At 38.1% G+C, this 16865-nt stretch overlaps 1 protein-coding gene across 2 annotated transcripts in view; it reads right to left on the reverse strand.

Annotated features, from left to right (window-relative positions):
* TUT4 (terminal uridylyl transferase 4) overlaps positions 1–16865 on the reverse strand; it is a 92335-nt gene that overhangs the window by 67847 nt on the left and 7623 nt on the right. The window contains exons 2-6 of one of the 2 annotated variants that reach the window (XM_060231814.1): positions 9212–9887; positions 8130–8293; positions 5324–5440; positions 4108–4285; positions 2051–2139 (exon numbers count right to left, since the gene is read on the reverse strand). In XM_060231814.1, the coding sequence (XP_060087797.1) occupies positions 2051–2139; positions 4108–4285; positions 5324–5440; positions 8130–8293; positions 9212–9776 (1113 nt within the window). In that variant the 5' untranslated portion in view covers positions 9777–9887. The remainder of the gene's footprint in view (positions 1–2050; positions 2140–4107; positions 4286–5323; positions 5441–8129; positions 8294–9211; positions 9888–16865) is intronic. The other variant, XM_060231813.1, reaches the window with a different exon arrangement.

The raw sequence follows: 16865 nt of genomic DNA on the forward strand, positions 1-16865 counted from the left end.
AGTCATTCTCCAAGGCTGCTATTTGATTTTTCTGTTTGAACCTGAATAAAAGCTGATAATTTTGGCTTTTATTTGGAGTCTTCTATTCAGCAGCCAAATAGCTTCTCAAATTTACATTCAGCTTAGAAAATACTTCATGAGTATTTATTTGGTATTTTTTCCCTTTGGGTTAAACCAAATGCACCCCCCTAGCTGAGATAGTTCAGAATACAACAAAATAATAAAAACAATGTAAGAATTATTAATATTAAAACAAGCCACTGAAAACAAAGAAGGGGCATAAAAACAACATATAAGCATTGCATCATGGATATAGCCAGAAATATAGGGGAGCAGTTGACTAAAGACCACAGAGGACTCTTTTGCTGGACAGAATGAGGGCTGACCTCTCAGCTAAATATGCCAAATAGTGAGTCCAGAAACCCAGACTACAACAGCCTTAGAATAAAGGAATAACAGGATGATCTGGCCTTTAGAAACAGTCTAACTCGCATCAATGAATAATATGTGCTAGGCCCAGGTGGGAGAAGCATCTCAGAAATGTTCAATTAAATACAGAAGGGATATTTTGATATTCTTGGTTATGATTAAAAGTGGTGAGAATGAACGAATACTGGTTTTTATATATATTTTAGAAGACGCATAAGCACAGATAACTTTATATGGTGTATACATTTACAATAAATTAGTCACCTAACAACATGAGCCCTAGCTATTGTTAGAAGATGATTCTGAAAACCTATAAATATGGAGCCTAAACTTATTATCAGCTACTTTTTCGAAGGGGATCCTTTCCTTGTGAAACCTGTCTACCTTTGGTAAGAAATATGGGGCTCAAATAACTGATCTCCTTTAACAACCTATGTAAAATCACCAGATGGTATTATCACATTATTTCAAGTCAGTCAATGTTAAAAGTGTAAATAAGTATGTTGTAATACAAAGATGGAAGCAAAGATTCTTGAACAGTATTACTTGTGTGGTATACGAAAATAAAAACTGAGGTATACCTGTTGCCAAGAGATTAATGATCTAATACAAAGAAAGCTAACGTATGACTTCTTAAGTGCACGGCCATATCAAAACGAGACATGGCTAGAGTCATTCAGAACAAGTGGACAGAGCCTATAATAATTAGACAAATTGTCACTCAGATGTTCCGTCATCCAGTTTCTTTGTTCCACAAAAACCTTTTCTGGACTTGGCAAATCTACAAGTTCTGTTCCAACTGCTTTCTTGGGATCATATTTGTCCCTCACCACTGTTATTTATACACACTGAATTAACAACTCAACCAAAAGGATGTTTACTCAATATAAAACCCTAATTAGTTTCAATTTTCACTAGAGTTTACCTTCAAGTAATTATGCAACCTCCTTTTCTTTTCTTCTTTTTTCTTTTGGTCCCATTAACAGGACCTAATCATACATTACAGTGTTCCTGTCTGTCTAGGTCTTGTCCAAGCAGACACACATTCAGAACTCTTTGTTGAAATTTAATACTCAGGTACATGGGACCTGATTGGGATTGATACTATGGACAAGGGGAGGGCGCTTAAATGTCCTCCACCCAACACTGGTTTTCAACTAGAAATGCTGTGACTATCCAGAGACATTTCAGATTGGAAAAATGGTGCAAGGAGGCTTAAGTTACCTCTCCCCACATTTCCAATCCAAACTGGACTCCTGAGAATTAACTCTTAAACAGGAAATCCCAGTACATGACTGGTTTGACAGGACCTAAGTCCTGGAAATAGTATAATAGGTCATGAGAAAGCTTTGTCCCATATTCCAACTACATGCAATGAAAATTCTTTTAAAAAGAAGAACTGGTGTTCCAGATATTAAATGTTATGATTCAGCAGACTGTACTGGAGTTAAGATGGAGTTTTGAATATTTACCCCCAAATCTTAGAAACTAAAGATAAAGTTAAATTTCACAGCTGGTCAGCTTTTCTTTTTTGTACCTTATTAACACTTCTAGTTAGAGACACCAGATTAAAACAAAAACAAAAACTGTAATTAATTTATATCACTTTTTTTAAACTTACCTTGGAGGGAAATTTTATATCAATATTAACATCACTGGTCTTAAAAGCAAATCTAGTTAGACAAGAGCCATACATCCTCAATGAGCACTCTGAAAATAAAGAACAAATTCTGTAAGTTGACATGCAGCTTTCATTACCTTTTTCAAAACTAATATGTCTGCAGACTTAAAAGTCAATGTACTAGGAAGCAAGTTCTAATTTTGGAATATATCAAAATGCATTATTTTACCTTCCAGTTAAAAAGTATTTTAAGGTTTAAAAAAGCAGAAATTAAGATGTGAACAATGTGTTAGTGAACAATATATAACTATATAGAAATGATTCTCCAGCACTGCAGCCCATTTCTGATATACAACTGGCAAGTGTAAAAGACCTATTCTACTTTGTTCTTTGTCATACAATTACCACGTAGGATGGTGATAGCTTTTGATATAGGACCACTGTGTGTTCTTGAGATTACTTCCAAGAAAATGCATTTTAGTCATATTCATGAACTTGAAGCAATTTTGCCACACATGCACCCTAGGTTTAGTCACGTATGATGAATGCACAATTGTCCATTTAACTGTGAGTACCCACTACAGGACACCAACATACCTTCAAAAACACAGGATAAAGAACTTTCAAATTCCTACTTGGAAGTAAAAATCCATGAAAAATATTTGTTCCATATAAAGTAGCCCTCGGAAAGGTATTAATAAAGTAGCCCTTATAGCAGGAAAACCCCCTGCAGTAGGCAACTGATGGTGGGTTCAGTGATAGATGAGGCCTGAGGCAGGATCAGGAAAACAGCTTTTTTCTTTATTGAAATAACATGCGCATGGATCAGGCCCATGTGGCTCATGCCAAAAACTGTGGGCCTGATCCCAATTACAGAAAGAACACAAGGTTTTATACTGCTTAAAATTACACATCAGCAGAATCAAGCAAACTGGAAACATGTCAAGACGCAAGCGGGACGCAATTGATCCTTTTCGGTACTTTCCATACATGGCATTACATGGCAGCATTATTTGCTGTCGTAAGACAAGCCAAACCGCAGCTTTCCGGTTCAGTAAACAACATCTTTGGGATTCTCCAGGAATCATCTCCCGGAGCACATTACATATAGTCATGTTTCAGCAAGCTGCCTTTCGTAACATCAGTTTGCTAGCTAGCTAACCACAGTCTCATTTCCTGGGGTCCTTTGGGACTTTCCAAGCAATGAAGCAAGGCCAGCTTTTCGCAACACAGCAGACATATTTCACATCACTTGCCGTGCCTTTTCACCGCCCTTCAAGCAACAATTACCTATCAATAGCCAATTCATTTTGATCCTTACTTGCCACACCCTCAGAGAGGTATTAATAACAGACCATGATAACATTCCACATTTGCCAAATAAATTTTATCATTCTAGTCCATTTGTGTTTTCCCTACCAGAACTCTTAAATATCACTATTTGTCAGTGTCATGACAAGAGACAAGGAACACAATATACAATAAATTAGAATGACAAAGATTTTATCCACTAACAACTGCTTTTCCATGAACAAAATGTTTTCACCCAAATGCTGCAAACAACTTTCATGTATTATTATGTAATGAAACAACGTAAAATACATCCCAGATTCCTGTCAGTTGAAGCCCTGAACTGGAAGGGAATTCAAGCAGCAAAAGAATCAGACTATGCTTGTTTCTCAAGATCAACAAAGTACTTCCTTCCTTTATTTTTAAGCACATATTATTGAAGGGAAAATATGTTTTAGTATCTTCAGAAGCAAATCACTCAGGCACAGTTGTGAAAGTGTGGAAGATCAGACTGGAATTCACATTCCTGAATTATTATAGTTCAGCAAATGTTTAAACATAAAACTGGATCATTGGAGTTGTGTGAAACACAACTCTAGATACTGAGCTAAAATCTCACAGCCCCATCTCATAGCCTTCCAAAACTGCATTTTGGGCATAGTTGAACACACACAAGTCACACTGGATGAAAAGCCCAATAATATACTGGGGAGAGGACAGGATAAAAAATGACTTGCCTCAAAGAACACTGATGAATCTAGTGTTACCTGGTAAGGACTGCTGAATTATCTTCTCCATCTCATATACAATTTTTTGGCGGATTTGGAAATCGTTATCAGATATGCCTTGTTCCTTTGCTGCCTCCATCAATGTAAAACTCAAGGCAGTTACTTGTGCAGGTGAAGGCGGAGGAAGAGCACGCAGTTCATTCTCTTCTTGCTTTTCCTGAGGAACATTATGAGTGATAAATTTAAGTATTATTCTTGTGTTTTTAAATGCATCTAAGCTTATCTTTATTTATTTTATCATGTATTTAGAAGTCAACATTTTATTTATTTATTTACGTTATATTTATATCCCACCCATTCTATGCAGACTCAAGCCGGCTAACAAAAAAAAAATACACAATAAACAATAAGCAATATTAAAACAATAAAACAATCAAAATTGCAATGGTGCTACGTGTGGAAGCAGCTGAATAACATCTTGGCTTTGGTTCTCTGTTTGCAAGTACTTAGCTTGGGAGTGACCCGAGGCACAAGTTCCTGATCAATGTCTCACAGATCAGGACAAGACCAGGACGTCTGTTTTATCAGTTAGTTTTGTTTGTCTAAGCTGTACTGTTTGAATTTATGGTAATTGTATTTTGGAATTTTCTGTAAGTTGCTTTGGGACCTTTTGGGAGAAAACCAACATAGAACTGTTCAAGTAAATACATGAAGAAATGACTTTTCAGGGTAGGGAAGTTCATGGAATCAACATTAAGTGGCAATGGATCCTCTCATGATAGGCATTAAAGATGTTTGAGAATCCTGGCATGGCTTTGAAGACTCCAATCATCTTACAAAACAATACTAGAAGATGGTTTTGCATTACTTTTGCTCTGTCTAAAAAACTATCCTGTAGACGCACTGAAAGATTCAGTCTTGCAACCCATTCACAGAGATCTGCAATTAGATACTGATATACCAATGACACACAGATCAATTTCCCTCCTCAGATTTAAAAGCAACAGCAGTGTGCCTTATGAACATGACTCAGGAATCACAGAGCCTAGAACTCCAGTTATATGTAGAAAGTTCCTGAAGGATGCCTGCCCAACGCAATTTAAAAATGTATTTGTTTTCTAAGCTGCCCTGAGTACCACGGATACATAAGATGGAGGGCATAAACAAACCATGATAATTTTACAAGTTGGATCAGGTACTCAAAAACGTGTTTCTGATTTTAAAAAAACTCCAAGTCTTATTCTAAGACACTTACCATGATATTCTTTTTATGGCGTTTTTCTTTAATATGTTTGTGAGCTCCCTGGATATTTTCAATGTGAACTAAGCAGAGCTTGCATAGGTACTGACAATTAGAGTACTCAGGAGATCTCTGTGGGGGGAAAAACACATTTAAAATTTAGCAGTGACTTAATATGTCTTTTTTCCCTGATGACTTAAAGAAAATAATAGTAAGTACATGCACAGCAGAACATTATAGATTGAGAATTTCCCCTACTTACCATGTCATGAAGTAACATGAAGTGTTTGACCATATATTAAATATTACTGAAATATTCCTGCTCACTAAAAGCCCCATTCATTCTTATCTGGTTCTTTTGTCACTACAATTCTAGCTAATACATAGCTAATTCTCAACATGACCTCTATCTGTGGATAGTTAAATCTAGAGATTGCAGCCATTAGCAAAGGCAGATCTTTCTACAAGCCCCAGATCAGGGTGTTAGATCTATGGATTCCAGCAAGCCTGGTGAATGTAACAGGACTATTAGGAAACCAGAAACCAACAGAACTAAAATTTAGGTCTCAGGCCTAGTAAAGGACTTTTTCTGTTCATTTGAAAATGCTGACATGGTTTCTATCAATTTTGGGGCTTTTGTCTCAGCCTTTGCTCTGCATGTGACCTGGCCAAAATCTGTTCTGTTTGTAGTGACTCTGGGCAAGGATCCCAGGGATATTGTTGACACTAAAAAAGATCAAAGATCAAAGTAGCTGAAGTTTAAATACAGCAGGTTTAGGAGGAGGGAGACAGACCATGGGTGAAACATGGAATATTTGATTATGAATTTAAAGAAAAATATGAAGCGTTCAGCCTTCCAAAAGCAAATTTCACTTGTATTAATACTGGCCTCATGATTTAATGATTAAAGTACTTTAAAGCAAGTCAAGGCAAGTTAGGGAACCAAAAAAAATAAGGAAGCTTGCTGGGGGGTTTTAAACAGTCAAATGAGTCCAAAAAATAGTTACATGTAGTTACAAAAGGTAGTAGCATGTGGGTTAATTTATTTCCTTACGCATACCCTGGAGTGTCAAAAGTCACATACCACTTCTTCCTAAGTATTTAAATTCTCTTGCTATGTGTTCATCCTACCTAGAGAGACATATATCTGGTCTGCAGTAAGCATATATTCTTCATGTTATCAGTCAAGGGACCCTAAAGGACATTTTGGGGAGACAGCTCTCATTAAAGCTTGTTCTCAAGAAGGAGGACTATGTCTGACAGTGACTATTTGGACAGGGGGACCAGCCTCATATTTGGACCAGGTTCAAAATCCAACATCCCCAGTCGTGTCATCTAAGATGCCATGTGATTGTAGTTAGGAAACTTCCTAATGTTCTGGATGAACCTTAAGGAAAGTGACTTAGAATTCATTTAGCGGTTGAATTCCCAGTATTTTAAGGGGTGACAGGGAAAATCAAAACAGATGACATGACCCACCCAAAGTTAAGAGGAATCCACAAGTAATTTTACATGTTTTCCCTTAATGTCAAAATGACCATGCAAAGAGTTCTTACTATACTGCACCAACTGAATGAGAATCTGCCAATTAATTTTATTATCATATTACTCTTAGAAACTGATGAGATTGCCATAATTTATAATCTAGTACTATAGATAGTTAGCATTGAGAAGATGATATTGGATTCATATTCTGCCTCCACTCAGAGTGGCTCACAATCTCCTTTATCTTCCTCCCCCACAATAGACACCCTGTGAGGTAGGTGGGACTGAGAGGACTCTCATAGCAGCTCTTTCAAGGACAACTCCTAAGAGAGCTATGGCTGACCCAAGGCCATTCCAGCAGGTGGAGGAGCGGGGAATCAAACCCAGTTCTCCCAGATAGGAGACCACACACTTAACCACTACACCAAACTGGCACTGAGGTGGAAAGAGTCAGTTGAGGTAAGGTGTGTTCGAATTTAATAAGAATTTGGTGGGAATTTATACTCTTGAGTTAAGAGGAACAGTGGAGAATCTGACTTTTAGAATCCCGTTGTTTTCTGGAGCTTTTGTGATGTTTTAAAGAATTTATCCTCTTGAGCTGAAGAATCTGTAATAGAAAGTTGAAATGAAGGAATGAACCTAGTTGCTCTAAAATCTTCATTGTTGCATAGTTGAAATAAAAGTAGTTAAATGATATTTAGATCTCGTCCGGTTGATTTCCCACGGAATTTTTTTCTTTTGCACTAAAGTTAAAAGATCTTCTGTAATTCAAAGCCTAAGAGCCAACAGGTTACTGAGGGGGAGGGAAGGAAGGAAATCAGAGAGCTAGGGTGGTATAATAGTTAGAGTATCAGACTGAAACCTGGGAGACCCAGGTTCAAATCCCCACTCTGACAAAAGCTTCCTGGGTGACTTTAACCCAGTTACTCTCTCTCAGACTAATCTACTTCACAAGATTGTATGAGGAAAACATGGAAGATAAAAAAAAATTAGGTAAACTGCTTTGGCTCCCCAATGAAGAGGAAGGTGATAAATAAATGAAGTAAATAAATAAGATAACACTGAAGAGTGGGTGGGGCAGATAAAAGAAAGGGTGAGTGGGAAGGGGAGAAGCAAGCAGGGAAAGGGGACAGGATATGGAGCTGCCAGGGGAAGAGAAAGAAGAAACAATGTGGGGAAGGGGATACAGGGGGAAATAAAATACCCTTACAAGCCCTTGCCAATTCTGTTTGTTCTAATAAACAACTTAATTGAAGTCCAGTAACAGTTTAGCTCTTCTTTAGAATTAATTGTGCCAGAAGTATTCAAGACCAAAACCAAGGAAGTCATTACTGACTTTTTCTAAGCGGATGATATAATCCCTTTCCAGTCGTTCTTCAGCTTGCTTCAAACCTAGCTGCTGTTCGGCCATCAGTGTAGATTCATCAATTACTGTGACACTTTCTAAATAATCACCCTCAGAATTAGTTTCTTTCACAGAATCAGTATTCTTCATTTTACCTAGTGGGATGAAGGGAATGAAGATTATAAACATTTTTTCTAGACTAATTTAAACATAGCAAAGGATATGAAGATGCAAAATAAATTCAATATAAGATAAGATAAATTCATAAATAAGTAAAACAAAGCTCAGAAATAAAATAATATACAGCGTTCCAGTTACCATTAAATGAGGGATGGTAGTTCAGGATTACTGTAATAATATTTATGAAGCACAAAGCATTAAATGAGGGATGGCAGTTCAGCATTAAATGAGGGATGGTAGTTCAGGATTACTGTAATAATATTTATGAAGCACTAAGCATTTAGGAAACACTATCTATAAATATTATTAAAGTCTATAATTTTGTTTATGCATTTCATTATCAACTACTCATGAAATGTGTGCATAAACGGCACACTCCTTTTCTGAAATATACTTACAACAAATTTATGACAATTTTTTTTGTTTTAATTTTAAAGATAAAAATTTAGGTTTGCAGATGATGATGTCTCAGCTACTCAGACATTGCTTGTTTAAGCAGATTTTCTTCAGTCCAGGCCTCTGAGTTCCAAGTCCAACAATCTTCCCACTGACCGTAAGTACTACAGCAATTAATCAGGTGTGAAGAATGGATTGTTCCACTTCAGAGTGCAGATGGAAACATCCCTTTTGAATTAGTCCACATTTTAAAAAGAAGCACTGCTTTAATGGAATGGATACTTAAAACAATAGGAACAAAATTTGCCTCAAGAGAATATTCTATGTTAGGGTCATAAAATCTTCTGCACTGATACACAGAGAAATAGATACGTATTCTTAATAGTCTTGCTATTAGTTTAAAATAATAAAAATTAGTTTTTATTACTATGCTTTAGCTAACATAAATGAGGATAGTTCAGACTTTTTTCATTTAAAAAACTGAATGAAGTACTCACAGGAGTCATCAGACTTGTGCACCTTTAGTTTCTGATCCAAACCACTCTTTCCTAAGTCACTAGGCCAATTCATAAGAATTTTGGATGCATCATCTCCTGAAGGATTTTGCAATTCAGAAGCTTCTCTTTCTGCATTTTCTGATGTTTCAGTGCTGGCGCCATTCCCTGAAAGATAAGAGCTCAGGGAATTTTCTTCTGTATGCTGATCACGTGACTCAGGTTTCAGGTTTTCTTTTGCTGCTGGTAAATTTGATAATCTTTTTGTTTTGCCATGTCTTTGATCCTGAGGGTCTAACCCCAAGTCTTTGCATCCAGCAATACAACTATTTGTCTTACATGATTTGTTTCCCCCTGACTTTTCAGTACAAACTTCATTTTGCTTATTCTTTTTATTACTGTTTCCACTTAAAGAATTTTTCACGGCTTCTTTTATAGATTTGTCATTTTTGTTATGTTTATAATTCTGATTGATTGCAAGTTGGGCAGTTTTACTTTCCTCACAGACAACATGGGCAGATTTTCTTGATTCATGATTTCCACTTTTTGAGCTTTTGCCCTCTTCCATTATTGAGAAGACCTGCTTCACCTATCACTTGAAACCACTTGAAATGTAATTTTGCTACAGTTTGATAGAGCTGAATCCTCTGTTTGAGCAGGGAATCTGGCTGATTGTCTGCTGAGACAAAAACATCACATGGAGAAGTGTCACAGTAATAATTAAAACATTTACTTGATCATCACTCACAGAACTGCACTAAATTTCATCTGCAAGTCAAAGATAGGATCACTCTGTTCCATTATGCTAAATATGCCAGTACAGTAGATTTACATCAGGTCACACAGGAAGATAGGGTCTAAAGGAACTTTACAGCCATTCAATATATAAACTGTGGACAGGAAACACACGTCTCAGATATCACAGCATGTGGCAACATACGTCACTCAGTCCTAAAATCAGAAAAACTCAGAATGAATAATTCATTATGAGAACTCTGGGGAAAGGAAACTTGACACAAAAACAGAGAATGTACTTTACATAATACCCTGGCCTAACAGCAAATACTGCAAGAAATAGAGGGTATACTTTTAAACAAAGTAGCCCATAAAACTGGTTTTTATACCGTTTTTTATCTCAGTAATCCTTTGGTTTCATTCACTAAATTAAAAACTGTGATAGATCAATTTAGTGTACATTCCAGATTTACTATCAATTTTTAGAAATCCAAAATATATTCAATGGTCACTACTCTGCTCCTGAAACAACAAATCCTGGAACTATTTCCATATAAATGGGTGGAGAATTCCTGGTGTTATTTAGGTATAAACATTTCTCTTCACTTAAAAAAATTATTTGTTGCCAATTATTCCTCTCTCTTTCAGTCAGTCAAAACTTCCTTGTTGGAGTGTTCCAGGTGTAATTTTTCATTATTTGAAAAAACTGATTTGCTCAAATATTTTATTTTGCCCAAATTTTTGTATCTTTTTCAAAATTTACCAATACCTTCAGACAGGGGTTGTTTTGTAGGAAAAAAGGTGGTGGAGCTCACCCAGGGATTGTTATGCAGCTGCACCTACTATTCAATGGACAAGGTGGGAAGGAGGAGACGGAACTGTCAGAAAGGTTCAGGAGCTGAGCTCCTGTGAGCTCCCGCTGAATCAGAGGCCTGCCTTCATCTAAGAAAGATTTACAAAAATGGCAAGTCTGCTTCAATACTTTTTAATGAAATAATAAAAAGCCTCATATCTCCTTTTCTTTCTTGTCACAGCCCATAGAACTTGGTTTGGGAGTTCCTCTTCTTGATAAATACTACTTGGCTTCTCAATTAAAATATATCATTCTATATGCCTTTCCCAACTGTAACAGCACATGGCTCAGCATTGAGAAAGTTTTCTTACCAAATCCCTCCTTCATGAAGCAATCTGGAATGAAAAATTGGAAAGATCAAATTGGTGCCGCAAAATCAGTTTTTAGCACATATATTTGCTCTCTGGGACAAGTATAGAGCTGTATAATCCCCTGCTATCTCTGCTTTTATGTCCTTTTGGGGACAAACCTGGTTTCCGCCAGATAAATCTCTTTCTGACTTTAAAATATGGAGAATTTTTTTTTTGCCTGCTGGATATTACCTTTAATGGAATGCTGACTTCTAAGGCCCAGTTAGAAGCAAAATAAAAAAATTACTATTCCTTGGATGCAGTACTTTCAACTCTATGACACTTTATATAATATTATACCAACTACTTATTTTAATAGAACTTTTAATCCATTTGACTCTCTTTTAAAATCTGACATCCCTACAGGTAAGGGGGCAATTTCCATTATTTACCGTTTATTAAACCATACATTTTGGTCACAAACCTCTACTCAGCAGAACCAACGGCAAAAAGATTGTAAAGTGGCATTAACAGATGAACAATAGAAACAATTGTGGAATAGTTCCCTTTTTAAGTCTAGGTCTAGTATTTTGGATTACAGAACTTTAAAGTTTGGTCACGTTGGTATTACACCCCACATAGGTTGTTCTGTTATTACTTGCTATCCCGATCTGTTGGAAAGAATGTGGGTACACTGGAACCTTCAGACATTGTTGGTGGGACTGCCCCAAAGTTAACATAGTTTGGAAGTCTATTGTAGAAATTGCTGAATAGATTGGGTTTGAAATTCCATTTACATCAGAAGTTGTTTTCCTTAATTTCTGGCGTAACAAATCATGTTCTAACTGTAAACTGGAGTTGTTTTCCTTATTATTTCTGGCAGCACAGATAACACTGGTTCAGCGTTGGAAAACCAGTAAGATTTGATCTTTACATCGCTAGTTTGATAAGATTTGGGGTTTGCTGATACAAGATAAGCTCTTAACTCACATTTTGCAAGCTAAGAATCCTTTAATGACCCACACATTTGTTGAAAAATGGTTTGATTTCCTTTCCTATATTAATGAAAATTCTTCTGTTCTTACTTCAGTACCTACCAAATATCTTGATTTTGTATTATATTAAGCTTCTGTTGTCAATTCTTGTTATTATTTTATAGTTCTTGTATTGTTATTCATTTTTTCTACTTAACTATTGCTGTTTCTTTTGTTATTTATCTCGTTATTTAAATGATTTATATGCTTATATTTTGTTTATATGAAATAAATAAAAAAGTTGCAAAAAAACTCCCAAATATTGGAAGAGCATACTACTAATAGTTGTCTTCTCAGAATCTGCCCACTTCAGGAATCTAGGTACGAGCACCCAACAGAACTACAAGGAGGGCAGCATATTGTGGTTGATCCTCTAGGATGCTATAAAAACCCCATCATATGCCCTTCTCCTACCTGCACCTTTGGCTATATGGTTAAGGAAGCTGCTCAGTGATATGAAAGGTTTAAATTCTAACCTTTGCTTCTTCATAGGCATGTTTTTTGCTTTTACATCTCAAATCACTCTAATGACACTCCCCCCCCAACCCCTTTCTTTAACCTCTCCCTAAGGCCAGAATTAACCCTAACTTTTGTTCTTCACTGTGTTGCTCTTTCCCACTGGCAGCTCCTGGTGCTATTTACTGCTACAGCTTTTGTTCTTCTGTGTGTCTATGACCATTGTAAAACACCTGATTCCTTCTCACAGACAGCATTTGGGCAGTATATTTGAGCAGCATTAAATGTTCAGACAAATGACTATGTGATATTTTGAATTCTCCTGAAGGGCCCCATGGGTTCATCATATAGATCATCTACTCAGTAGCCTACAAAATTATCTCTATGTTATGACTGGAATATTTCCTTTCATTTCTAGCTCAAACTGTTTGCCTGGCAAAAGAATAATTGTTAGTAGGCTGCTGCTGTATGCAATATCAGGGGATTTGAGCCGCTATCTGTGAGAAGGCCTAATGCTTGAGCCTGCAGATGTTTACTAGCACTGTTTTGATATTTCACTTTTGGAAAATTATATATAACATATCGTAATCCTGGTGTAAAATGTGGCATAGCAGAAACGCGGAATCTGGCTAATGCCTTGACCAGTCCATTGATTTCCAGCCACAAACAATCCTGGTTGCCATATTCAATATTCACAGAAATGTGTACTAAATCCTAACTTGTAAAATGGCTCCAGTTATTGTTTTAAGTAACAGTTTAGGGGACTAGTTGAACAACGTGGAATCAATAATCAATGATGTGGAATCAATAAGTTGTGGAATCAACTCTTGGAGAATTGCTCTTGAGAGGAACAGCTCAGAGAGTTAGAACTGACTCAAGGTCATACTAGCAGGTGGAGGAGTGGGAAATCAAACCCAGTTTTCCCAGTTCGCACACTTAACCATTACACCAAACTGGGATATGGTTCCCAGCTGGGAGCATGGGGCAGGTGGTCAGAGACTGGGAAAACAACAGCACATGGTGCTGTGAAGTCACTGACAAACTACACCATGTTCAGTGCTTGTATCTTCAGCAAACTTATAAATTGTGAAAGTTTCATTTTCACTTTACACCTTGAAACGCAATAAACTTTAATGCATCACGGAACTTGTGTACATTCAGGCTATAATATCCATATAAAGGTTTTATCCTCTTAGAGAGGCTCAAGATGGTTTTCAGTCTCACCAAATCTAAGATACGCAGCTCATAAACTACATATTATGTATGAAAAATCAATTATTCGTCTAAGATGAATCAAGTACAAACTTGCAAAGGAGGAAGAAGAGAGGAGATTGGATGTATATCCCACTCTTCACTACTCAAAGGAGTCTCCATAGGGTATGCCATGTGGCAGCCTCCCTGGGGCCTGGCATACAATCTCCTTTCCCTTCCCCTCCCCACAACAGACACCCTGTGAGGTAGGTGGAGCTGAGAGAGCTCTAACAGAAACTGCTCGAGAGGAACAGCTCTGTGAAAACTTGTGGCTGCCTCAAGGTTACATCAGCAGGTGTATGTGAAGGAGTGTGGAATCAAAGATAAGTCTGCGTACTTGACCACTACACCAAATTGGCTCTCCAGTTAAAGTACTGCGTAGTTGCTCTTGCCTTCTTGATCAAACCCTACTTAACAACTGCTCCCAAAAAACTACTCCAAAAACCACAAAGGTGAAGCCAAGATCTCTACCTTAAAAACAAAACAGAACAGAACTTAAACTGGTTTTGATTAAATGTAATTCTAAAGAGTAAGACTTAACTTCACAGAACATTGAAAGCACGTATATCTACTACTGTTAAGACAATAAAAAGGTTTTAAAATGGAATTGCATAAGTAATTAGAGTATAGAGCATTATATTTGCAAAAGCATTAGATAAAGCGGGGGTATACGGCCCTCGAGGTCACTTGATGCGGCCCTCAGGGATTGCTGGACCAAACCGAGCCATGTGGCAGCCTCCCTCGGGCCTGGCTGGCCAGCAAGGATCGTGGGGCCCAGCCGCGCTGTGCAGCAGTCTCCCCAGGGCCAGGCAGGGATCACAGGGCCCAGATGTACTGTGCGGCAGCCTCCCTGGGGCCTGGTTGACCGGCAAGAATTGTTGCAGGGCCTGGAAAAGTTACTGTCACAGTTCAGTTTGCACTTGATTATCCCAGATGATGTGGCCTAATACGCTAATGAGTGTGTGACCTAATATCATAATATTAGGGGATGTGCTCTAATATGCTACTGAGTTCCTGCTGGGCTTTTTCTACAAAAAAGCTCTGGACCTATGCATTTGCCTAAGGCGGCAGGCCGGGTGTGTGTGTATGTGTGCAGGCCAGATTAGGCTCTCCCCACATGACTTCAAATAGAAAAACAATAATTTGCATTAATTTTGCTGGCCTGAATCATTCTCCCTTTTCCGGAGCACTGTTTTTTAAGTTGATAATTTTTTATGGCCCACAAATGATGTTATAAATATCCATATGGCCCTTGGCAGAAAAAAGATTCCCCACCCCTGAGATAAAGTATTGGTTTTAGAGGACAGCCATGTTGGTCTCCAGTAGATCAGCTAGAAATCCTATCACTAACTCACTAATCACAAACAAAAATCCAGTAGCAAAAATCCTTAGAGAACAAGATTTTCAAGATATTAACTTTCAAGAGTCAAAGCTCCCATCATCAAGATACAAAGTAATATGGGATAATTCTAAAGATGTACAGCACATGATGTCTCTTGCCTCTTCCTTCAAAACATAAAATCCATGTGTGGATGACACAGTGGTGTTTGAGAGAGAAACTTACATCATGTTGTAATTGTAACCAAATTGCTGGCACAATACAAACAAAGAACACAGATCAAATTTGAAATGGCGCTTAACCTCATGTATGCATCAGCTTTGTGAACCATAGTTTTATTTGTATTTATTAGATATGCATCCCACCTTTCTTCGAAGCTTACAGCACTGTATACAGTCCCCCCATTTTACTTATGTATTTTTGTGTGTTTTATGTGCCATCAAGCCCTATCTGACTTATGGTGACCCTATGAAATAATGACCTTCAAAATGTCCTATCATTAACAGAGACCCTCTGAGGTTAGACTGACAAACTGTGATTGGTTCAAAGTAAGCTGGTGAGTTTCCATGGTGCAGTAGAGATTTGAAACCAGCTGTTCCAGGTCATAGTCTGACACTGGCTCTCAAGATATGCTTCCCAAGCTGTAACCTTTAGAACCCGCAACTTCTGCCCATGCCCCAGACGTTGTTTATCACTTCCACTGCCACCACTGAGCCAAATCTGTTCCATACACTGCACCAGAAGGAAGCCTTGGGGGAGGAGATGGTGTCTGGACTCCTCCCCCGTGGTCAGACCCAGGAATGGATTTGTCATATAAAAATGACCAAGACAACCCAGGGGCTAGCCTTGAGGATGATCAAAAAACTCAGGGAGTAAGAAAAAGAGGAGGAAGAGGATGACAACATTGGATTTATATCCTGCCCTATACTCTAAATCTCAGAGTCTCAGAGTGGTCACAATCTCCTTTACCTTCCTCCCCGACAACAAACATCCTGTGAGGTAGCTGGGGCTAAGAGAGAGCTCTGCCCTTTCAAGGACAACTCCTGTGAGAGATATGGCTGACCCAAGGTCATCTCAGCAGGTGCAAGTGGAGGAGCGGGGAATCAAATCCGGATCTCCCAGATAAGAGTCCCCACACTTAACCACTACACCAATCTGGCTTCCTACTGACTCTTCTGAATCTCTTCCAGACCCAGAACACCTGGATTCTGAGGCATCTGGTGAAGGACCTTGCCCTGAAGGATCAGTCCCAATGATATTGCCAGTATACCAGAGCTCAGGGCAGTCAGACGCCTACCTTATAGGGCCATATCCATGCAGTTACTCATGTTATCCCACCACCTGATGAGAGCAGCACAGATGGCAAACTCATGAAGAGGCAGCCCAATGGTGATGGAAGCACTAAGCTAGCAGCTCATATTCCAGTTACTAACACAGACCCCTGCTTAAGCACATGTACTGCTTTACAGGATCATGTGTAAATCTAACCTTGGCCAGATGCCCAGAAACAAGTGGGGTTTCTCTCTCTTTAAGAACATAGCAGAACATAAGAGAAGCCATGTTGGGTCGGGTCAATGGTCTATCCAGTCCAACACTCTGTCATAAAAAACAAGGTGCCATCAGGAGATCCACCAGTGGGGCCAGGACACTAGAAGCCCTTCCACTGTGCCCCCTCCCCCAAGCACCAAAAATACAGAGA

Source organism: Heteronotia binoei, chromosome 2, assembly GCF_032191835.1.
Source record: "Heteronotia binoei isolate CCM8104 ecotype False Entrance Well chromosome 2, APGP_CSIRO_Hbin_v1, whole genome shotgun sequence".
Lineage (NCBI taxonomy): Eukaryota > Metazoa > Chordata > Lepidosauria > Squamata > Gekkonidae > Heteronotia > Heteronotia binoei.